This window comes from Barbatula barbatula, assembly GCF_947034865.1.
Source record: "Barbatula barbatula genome assembly, chromosome: 17".
Classification (NCBI taxonomy): Eukaryota; Metazoa; Chordata; class Actinopteri; order Cypriniformes; family Nemacheilidae; genus Barbatula; species Barbatula barbatula.
In genome coordinates, this window is record NC_136780.1 from 5,963,565 (window position 1) to 5,973,085 (window position 9,521).

General features: G+C 36.8%; 2 protein-coding genes across 8 annotated transcripts; one reads left to right on the plus strand and one right to left on the minus strand.

Annotated features, from left to right (window-relative positions):
- Window positions 1-84: 84 nt before the first annotated feature.
- On the minus strand, window positions 85-3,687 carry lzic (leucine zipper and CTNNBIP1 domain containing). Of its 7 annotated transcripts, none has more exons than XM_079479002.1 (7): window positions 3,535-3,687; window positions 2,275-2,390; window positions 2,062-2,197; window positions 1,794-1,892; window positions 1,434-1,529; window positions 1,164-1,245; window positions 85-1,067 (listed from the first exon to the last, which is right to left on the minus strand). In XM_079479002.1, exons 2-7 carry the CDS (start codon window positions 2,373-2,375, stop codon window positions 1,009-1,011), a joined length of 573 nt encoding a protein of 190 aa, XP_079335128.1. In that variant the 5' UTR covers window positions 2,376-2,390; window positions 3,535-3,687; the 3' UTR covers window positions 85-1,008. The 7 variants fall into 7 exon arrangements, with proteins under 7 accessions (XP_079335128.1, XP_079335124.1, XP_079335123.1 ...); XM_079478998.1 differs by lacking the exon at window positions 3,535-3,687 and adding an exon at window positions 2,735-3,043 and having other exon boundaries at window positions 2,275-2,387; XM_079478997.1 differs by lacking the exon at window positions 3,535-3,687 and adding an exon at window positions 2,735-3,043.
- Window positions 2,845-9,496, plus strand: LOC306906666 (nicotinamide/nicotinic acid mononucleotide adenylyltransferase 1-like). Its single transcript, XM_079478265.1, has 10 exons — window positions 2,845-2,938; window positions 3,327-3,462; window positions 3,582-3,762; window positions 3,866-3,996; window positions 4,309-4,656; window positions 6,273-6,453; window positions 7,729-7,859; window positions 8,068-8,246; window positions 8,597-8,698; window positions 8,966-9,496. Exons 2-10 carry the CDS (start codon window positions 3,348-3,350, stop codon window positions 9,017-9,019), a joined length of 1,422 nt encoding a protein of 473 aa, XP_079334391.1. The 5' UTR covers window positions 2,845-2,938; window positions 3,327-3,347; the 3' UTR covers window positions 9,020-9,496.
- Window positions 9,497-9,521: the final 25 nt, after the last annotated feature.

Genomic DNA, 9,521 nt, shown 5'->3' on the forward strand with positions numbered 1-9,521 from the left:
AATACAGACTGTTTTTTTACACACAGTTTACCAGTGCCGTGTTACCTTTAAACGGCATAATATTATAATAAAATAATGCACATATATATACAATATTTATTATTTTAAAGTATGCCCATAATTGTACAATACTGAGTAAATAACAGTTACTTTAATGTTTAGGATTTAAGAAAAACTTAAATGGTAAATGTTTTCTTACTAGTGAAAGGTTTTCATGAATCATGAATTCACCTTTATCTTTCCTCATTAGTATTTTATGAGGCCTCAATGATGCATAGTGAAAAAGACCACAGCAAAGGTTTCTGGGATTAGAGCGCCCCCAAGCACTCAAGAAGTGAACAACATCTAAATCTGCTATTTACAATATTCTCAATGCTGTCTAGATATCAGCTAATGTTATAGTAAATATATGTCAGGCAATTTACTGTATACTTGATACAATTTTACAATACAAAGCATTAACAGTAGTTTAATGCTATACACACTAATGAATTAAACCTTAGTGTAAAACGCATTGACACAGTGGTATGTACATTTTTACATTCAAGTGATTCCTGAAGATGACAATCTGGCAGAGATTTCTAACCACTTTTTCAACCAAACACAACCTATACTATTGTTCAGATATATACATTATGTAGGGAACACAACGGAATAAACACTCAACGCTGTTCATTTGCAGTCATTGAATATATTCAAATTCAAAATATTTACAAACAACACACCGGTTAAAAAAAAAATCACAAACACGATTAAAATTCATAGTAGTTACAATCAAATACTTGTACCAAAGGGGTTATTGACTGCAGACAATATGCTTATTCTAAAAGCATGTAGCCGTCCTACACTTAAAAGTGTTTAGAACAATGTAAACATTTTTTCATTGTACCCACATAAGAACTATTAGCAATAAAATGTGCACGAAATTGCAACCATTGTTAAAAACTCTGTACAGACAGTAAAAATCACAGACATAAGGGCACAACTCACAACAACCCAAGTTAACCTTTATGTCTGGGCTTTTCCAACACCAGAACTGGCCAATGCCATCATTTTATCTTCAGATCCTGGAGAGGTAAAACAAATGATTTGTTAACCATCTTTTCTTTCAATTGTAGAAGTAAAAGTAGAGTATTAGCATTGTTGGTTAATTCTTATCTTACCTAAGCCAGCTGTGACCTTCTCAAACTGACTCAGCGTAGCACTGGCATTTGCAGAAAGGAAAGCTTCGTCTTCTGGTGTAAGCTGTGCATTCAAAGTAATAGACAGAGTGTCACATAACTCATGTCAGTTGAGAAACAGACATCACATCTAAGCAATGATCCAGACATTTACAGGTCGTCAAAGTACACACAACAACAGGATACAGTATAATGTACAGTAACAGGTGTGGCTGACGCACAGGGTTTCTGTGTCAATAATACGTTTCTCACCTTCTCGCCAAGTTTTCTCAGAGCCGTAAGGATCTCCACTTTCTGCTGAGTATACACATCTCGGGGAAGCTTTCCAACCATCACGTCACGGTCCATCTGATGAGTTCACACAGTATGATATGAACTTTTAATATAAGCGCACATCTACAGCCCAAACATATTGGAAATATAAAAAAACTATTTCAAGTTTAAAAAGTGAAACAGACACTTACTTGAGGTATTTTAACTTAAAACATATATTATAATGGAAAATCTGATAAGAAATATTTAAGATTCTGCACTATTTCTAGGGCTAGGAGGTACAAAAGATAATAAATAAGGAGATATATATTTTTAAATAATAAAATAACAAATAGTCACCTCAGCCATTTTTGTCCTCAGCTGTCCTGGCTGCTTTTTAGCAAACAGCCGAATAACTTCAGGTGTCTTAAATGCCTGGCTGATGGCAGCTTGGATCGCCTAATGGATAAATATTTACACAGTTAAGAATCTCATCGGAAAGCAGTTTTTTACTAGTGTGGACATTAGTTTAGACATCTCTGAATAACACAATAAAACTAAATTTGACTTCTTAATATAGCTGAATTACAGGAATGTTAATGCAATAATGCAAAATGTTATTTCTCACCAACTGCATTCCCCCGAGTTCATCAACCAAAGTCATGTTTCCAGACATTAACTTCTTCAGTGATTCATTGAACTCGCTCAACTGCTCTAATGTCTCTTTTTTGGTTTCTTCATACTCCTCCTCATCCAGTTCTTCTCTAAGATGAAAAAGTGTTTAAATGAACTTTTAGGTTTGAGCACTGTTAGGGCCTCATCGGTCATGTGAAGGATGTACCTGCACTCCTCTAAGTCCTGCAGTTGTTGCATCAACCGGTCCAGCTGTTCTTCCATGTTTTGTCGCAGTTTACTCGTTTCGGATTTCCCCCGAGACGCCATTCTCTATAGAGGCTGCTAAAAGAAAATCACATTTAGCATTTTACTTTCATCTGATCCTACAGAACATAACACGTTATTAGTATGAATCACCTGATCTCTGATCGGATAACCACCAGTTACTTCTGCAAACAGTTAAAATAAGTACACGGTGTGTGTTTACTACCCTAGTCAGCTCTGGTGATGTTTAATGGCATTCGGGCGATGTGACATTCATGAAATAAATCGCATTCTCTCGACAGCCTGTTGTGTTCTTACACTGCGCCGTTAGCGTAACGTTAGCCGGCGCTCAACCAGCAAAGAATAAATCATACAAACTGAGACGCGCGTCGATTTACGCGCTGTAACGAAATAATTCCCACCCGTTTTCCTCCGATAAAAGTCCTCTTGCACAAATAAAACCAGGAGAAAGTTCCCGAGTCCAGCAGCAAAGGTGTGGTTTGCTAGCTAACGTTCTGCGTTAATGTTGCGCAGAGTTGAAGTTCCTAAACAATGAGACGCACATTTGATTTGCGCAGCTTTGGCTCTTGGACTGTGCGCGTTTGTTCCAGATCACGGTTTGGGATGTAAGACCAAAGATCTGATTTTAATAGAAAATGTTTTTGTATTTGTCGCACATATTGTCACAGATTAATATTTCGCTGCAGTTATTGGTTACCGCGAGGTCCAATAAGAGGCGGTTTTTACTGATAGGCTAACTAAATAGCTTCCTACGAGACAAGTGTGTTTGTAAGATGTAAATAGTTTCGTTTTCGTTTTAACCTAAATCAGTGACACGGTGTTGTTTTGTTATGTCCTTCTTTTTTTAACAAACGTAATAACTTCATAGTAAAAATACTCACCAGTTTTTCCTGGTAATTTATCTATTACAAATTCGCTTAAAAACCTTTCGAGGAGTTTTATTAAAATATTTGGCATGTTTCGAAGAATATTTCAATCATCTTTATTCTGCAGACAACATATTTTATGTGATCAATGTCATCGCTGGAGAAAACCGAAGTTGTGCTACTGGCATGCGGTTCGTTCAACCCCATCACAAACATGCACCTGCGCATGTTTGAACTGGGTCGTGACCACCTTGAAGACACTGGTACGTACATGAAATATACAAATATAATCTCATTAATATGATTTATTGCAATTTGTGCCGTATTGCTTTTACCTCTTAATGTTTGAACCGCATATTTTATGCACACATTGATGTGGCAGGATACAATGTGGTGAAAGGTATAGTGTCTCCAGTTGGGGATCGCTATGAAAAGGTAGGTCTGGTTAAAGCCTGTAATCGGGTGACGATGGCTAAACTAGCCACAGAGAATTCTGATTGGATCACAGTGGATGAATGGGAGTGTCAGCAGGATGACTGGACACCAACAGCCAAAGTTTTACAGTGAGAACCTTTTCGCATCACATTGTCAAATGTTTTGGTTGATTTACAGTTATCATAGTGCTTATGCAAACGTCCAATTTCCGTGATTTCCATTGGATTGTAGGCATCATCATGAAGAACTAATTTCCAATGAAAACAACAACGATGATGTGGGGACAGGGAAAAGAAGGAAAAGACGGAAAGTGGAGCAAAATGAAAACGCCTGTCAGAGCTCTTGTATTAACACAAATGCAGGTATTGTCAATAATGACCGGTACTCTCTAATGTAGAAATGTTCTTATTGCTCCGTGTTTTCAAACAAATAGTTATCAGGGAGATCATCTTAAAATGTCACACCACCCAAGTAAGAAGATGTGGGAGCCGATGTTCCCTCAAGGAAGAGTAAAAAAGAAGAACGTTTTTATGAGCGTCTACACTATTTAACATAATTTGCAAGTCTCCGCATGGTCTGCCTGCATTCTTCTGTAAATAAACATACGAATCGGTTAGAACAAATGTGAAGAAATTTAAATTGTGATTCTTAATGAAGATTATTTTTATACCTAGATACTCCCCAGCTGAAACTACTATGTGGTGCTGATATGCTGGAGTCCTTTGGCGTTCCCAAACTTTGGAAGACAGATGATATTGAGGAGATAGTGAGCCGCTTTGGTATGGTGGTCATCACAAGATGCGGCAGCAACCCTGAGAAGTTCATAAATCAGTCTGACTTATTGTACAAACACCGTAAGAACATTCATGTGGTTCGAGAATGGGTTAACAATGAGATCTCAGCCACTCATGTGCGCCGCTCCCTGCGCAGGGGACGGAGTGTGCGCTACCTGCTGCCTGACCCTGTAGTGAACTATATTCAGGAGAACAATCTCTACACTGCAGAGACCGAGCAGAAGATTTAAGATGAAATAATGGTCCCATTTAAGAGATACACGAGCCCTAACTGGTCTGGTCTTTTTTTACCTTGCCTCCAGTTCTGCTTTTGGTGGAATGCTGGTGTGTTATCCAAAATATCTAGATTTACAGTCTGTTGTGCACTCTTTAACCCATCTTGGTTAAGGAGTGATTGCTGTGTTTAATCATGTTTCACTCAATAGGTGATGAGATTTAAATTAATATGAGATTTGTAATTTAGCATTTGGAAGTATTCTAATTGTTTTAAAGATCAGCAATTTGGATGATTTTTGGATTTGAGTAGCTCATGGTTTTGCGAAATGTAGAATCTAGAGTTGTCCATGTTTTGCATTTTATAACGTAATAAATCTGCAGTGGTGTTTATTAAAACCATATGTAAAAAATAATGCTAACATAAAGTGTTCATTGCATATAAGGTTGCTATTGCAAACTATGATGCGGTGAAGGAGGAAAAACCTGGGTAATGCTATATTTTTTCACTGATATTTGTTTTTGACAAGTGCATGAGGAGATAGTCAATCCGTTAATTGTTATCTGTAATGTCAATGACATTTGAGTTTGTATTTTAGAAATATAAAAGTCATTTTTAAAGTGTTAATATGAATAGAACATAACGCTTTATTGCATCACAAGATCTTCAAATGTGGGGATTTCCAAAACAATGCTTAATAAGAAGTCAACTTTGAACATTACTTTTGGCTAGAACACACTCATCCGTATAAAGTATTTGGGGAGGTCACGCTTAAAACAAACATATCAATCCCTCTGCCTGAGGAACTGTGCATGTGACCTGGTAAGATTTTTCTTAAAAATATACTTCTCCTGTACAGTGCCTTGCTAAATATTTTATTCACATGTTATGTTGCTGCCTAATCTTAAACTACTTAAAATAAATACAAATTACATTAATCTACACCCCATGCACAATAATGACAAAACAAAAAACTGATTTGTGACAACTTTGCTAATTTATTTAAAATTAAAAACTGAAATAAGAACATTGCAGAAGTACTCATACCCATTTCTGGGAAATTTGGATCAGAAGCATTAGTTTTGCTTGTTGATGTTTCTACACTTTGAGTGGTGTTAACCTGTGACAAATTCAATTGGATAAGTATTGATTTGGAGCGGCAGATACCTCTCAATAAAAGGTGCAACAGCTGAAAATGCTTATCATAATAAAAACCAAGACATGAGGTCAAAAGAACTGCCAGTAGAGCTCTGAGACAGGATTGTATCAAGACAAAGATCTGGGAAACTTCTTTTTTTGCTGTATTGTTCACAAAAGCATGTAGCCTCCATTAATCCTTAATGAAAGAGGTTTGAACCACCAGATCTCAGCTGACCTCCTGTCCAAACTGAGCCATCGTCGAAGAAGGGTCTTGGATAGAAGCTGATCACTCTGGTCCATGATCATATGTGGAGATGGGAGAAACTTACAGAAGTACAAACATCACTGCAATGCCACCACTCTGGGCTTTATTGCAGTGGCCAGACAGAAGCCTTTGCTCAGTGAAGAAACTTGAAATATGCAAAAATGTATCCTCCAACGAATCTTTTTAACTGTCAGAAACAAGATTCTCTTATCTGATGAATCTCAGTTGCATGCATCATGTCTGGAGAAAACCAGGCACTGTTCAATGTACAATACCATCTCTACAGTAAAGTGTGGTGGAAACAGCATCCTGATGTGGGGGTTCAGCTGCTGGGACCGGGGCATTACCGAGATAATGATCATGAAAACCTAGCCCAGAACATGCAGATCCTCGGACATGGCAGAAGGTTCATTCACCAATGACAATGATCCTAAGCAAGAGTGGCTAATGGACAACTCTGTCTATGTCCTTGAGTGGCCCAGCTAGGGCTTGGGCTTGAACCCAACTGAACATCTCTGTATAAACCTGAAGATGTCTGTCTACTGATGATCTCCATCCAACCAGACAGAGTTTGAAAACTGTGAAATGCAGATGTGTAAAGCTTGTCACATCGTACCCATAATGATTTGAGCCGTCTGTGAAAATGCTTCAACCAACTACTGAGTTAAGGCTATGAATACTTATGCAATGTACTTATGTTAGTTTTTTTTGTTGTAAGAAATTTTCTAAAGCTCTCAGTCACAAATCAGTTTTTTGTTTCGACATTGTTGTGTATGGAGTGTAGATTAATGTGACAAATAATTTAAAGTACAATAAGATAGCAACATATCAAAATGTGAATTAAATGAAGGGGGGTGAATAGTTTTGCAAGCCACTGTATATACTAGAGTTCCCCTTTTTACAAATACCCGACAAACTAAACCTAAAGTTTTCAGATTTTCTCTTTTATTCATTCATTAAATAATGAACAGGCCTTCGCTTGAACTTTGATTGTTTTCATTTGCATATAATAAGAACAGCTCAGCAGGTGTAATGTTCACCTGAAAGTCACATTTGACACTTTCATGTAGTTTGTTGATTGTGATAAGATTTGTGATTGATTTATTTACCGATAACGTTGTGACCTATTCAACCGTTTAAATATTATTCAGTCTATATTTATCATCCGCCTTTGTGGAAACTCATAGTGATTTAATGTGCGTAACTGTTTTGACGTGTGGTGTCATGTGATGATGTCATGGGATCTCATGGCTTACAGTGGAAAAAATGCTTTCAAAGAAAGAAGAGAAAAAATTGATGTCATCAAGGGCAAGAAAACGACAAGCTGATTGAGACATCTGATAAAAGTTTTACATTAAAAACTTTTGCTTTAGATATAGAGGAATTATTTATTTTGTTGTATATAGTCAAGAATAGTGTTTATATATTCATTTTTAATACACATTTTTATAATATGATTTTTAAATATTTCAACTGTGAATGTAGATGTTGTATACAGGCAGTGTTGTCCTCTTGGGTGTGGAAAACTATTTACACACAAAGACTTGCCAGACACGTTTTACCTTACGTTAAAACACAAAAGACAAAACTTTAAAGCACACTGAGCACAGATGAAAGTTAAAGGACAGCCCACTGAGCCGGCAACACGTATAAGAACTGAGAATCTTTCTCTCGGCCATAGCCTGCACCTTGTTTTACGTCAGATCACTTTAGAGATTGATACTCAGTCTGTTGGAAATATGCCTTTAACTCTCTGTGGTACATGGGACATGCTCAGCAATGTCAACTTTGAGGGATACATGATTGCTTTAGGTAAAAGTTTATTTTTGTCTGTTAAAATGTTGCTTTGAATTACGTAATTCAACTTATTAACTCTGTGGTTACTTATATTTTCAAACATCTGATGCATTTTCTTGGTTATTTAATAACCATTTACTCCAATGCAAGCTTTGTCTTTCTATATACTGTATATCCTTGATGTGATCGTGTCTTTCATGTATCCTAAACTGTTATATTTTAGGAATCAGCTTGTACACCCGTAAGATCGCCCTCAGGCTAAAACATCGTAAAGTGATCGAGGAGGTCGGAGATCAGTATGTCATCAAGACCCTCAGCACATTCAGAAACTACGCTTTTTCATTTAGGGTAAATGAGGAGTTTCGAGAGTTTACCAAGGGACTGGATGACAGACACTGCAAGGTAATAAAATATTTTCTATAATTTGAAAATATCTGCATTATGGCGGCTGCACCTAAAGGGAGATCATTTAAATCATTCATTTCTGTCACTTTATTCCAAAAACATGACTTTCTCACTAGTGCTAGCTTGTTAAGATGAAAGTAGATGGGTCTAGAGATGGTGCCATAGACTCCATTTTCAGTGTATTAAAGAACAGCTTGGATGTTCTTAAGTCAAAAACAAAGTCATATGGGTTTGGAATGACATGAGGATACGTAAATAATAAAAAAATTGGGGGGTTGAACTATTCCTTTAATGCACACTTTAACTGGTGAAGGAAAAGATTAACATAAAATTCCATTTGTCAACAGTCACTTGTGCAAAGGGAGGGAAACAAGATTAAGTGTGTACAAAAGGGCGAGAAAAAAAACAGAGGATGGGCACACTGGATTGAGGATGATAAACTCCATTTGGTATGAGTTCTGACTTCTATCTCTTTTCTTCTCTTTCTTAAAAAATATTTTGCTTTGTATATTGTGGTAGGTAATATGAGACCAGCTCTATTGCACTTATGATTTTTGTTGTCCTTCTTGTTCCAATTGCTTCCATTGTTTACCTCATTTGTAAGTCGCTTTGGATAAAAGTGTCTGCTAAATGACAAGTGAATTCATACCATTAACCTTTGTGTGTAGCGTGTATGTGTTTTTTTCTAAAAACTCATAATGATTAAACTTTTACAGGAGATGTACTGTGAGGATCAGGTCTGCAAGCAAGTTTTCAAACGGGTTGTCTGAAGCTCTGAGAGGTGGAGCTGACTTGAAAAGGCACACGGACGTAAACAAAGTTGTTTACACTTCTCAGTCAGATGAATATGGGGAAGGACTTGAAGCTCCAGCCTGTGCCTCAAAACGTAATCAATTACAACCATGAGGCATGCCAACTGAACCTATTGGTACACTATTAAATGCATTGAGCATGATCTATATTGCCACTAGTGGGCGACATAAGACCATTTGAACATTGGTCAACAGACATTGGATACCACTTGTTAGTGCATATGGAGCAATGTGCTGGGATCATTGGCCTGAATCATCTATGCATGAATCATCATTTGACTAGAATAAGACATATTTAAGGGAATTTACTTTTTTAAATAGATGTTTTACTATTGTTTAAAATTGTTAATTTTAGTTTTATATTTTAATGCAAATTGTGTGTTGGTTTATTCACATCTAAACTGGGCTGTTAATGAATTGTGCAATAAAAGCTTGAAAAGTAGGAAGTGTGTGCTTTTTG

Excerpts from the sequence above, each read along its gene's own strand:
- LOC306906666 (XM_079478265.1), top strand. The coding sequence starts at position 3,348 with ATGTCATCGCTGGAGAAAACCGAAGTTGTGCTACTGGCATGCGGTTCG. Across the intron at positions 8,247-8,596 it reads TGGATGACAGACACTGCAAG|TCACTTGTGCAAAGGGAGGG; the intron begins GTAATAAAATAT and ends ATTTGTCAACAG. Across the intron at positions 8,699-8,965 it reads AGGATGATAAACTCCATTTG|GAGATGTACTGTGAGGATCA; the intron begins GTATGAGTTCTG and ends AAACTTTTACAG.
- lzic (XM_079479002.1), bottom strand. The coding sequence starts at position 2,375 with ATGGCGTCTCGGGGGAAATCCGAAACGAGTAAACTGCGACAAAACATG. Across the intron at positions 1,893-2,061 it reads AACTCGGGGGAATGCAGTTG|GCGATCCAAGCTGCCATCAG; the intron begins GTGAGAAATAAC and ends TTTATCCATTAG. Across the intron at positions 1,246-1,433 it reads TGAGAAAACTTGGCGAGAAG|CTTACACCAGAAGACGAAGC; the intron begins GTGAGAAACGTA and ends TTGAATGCACAG.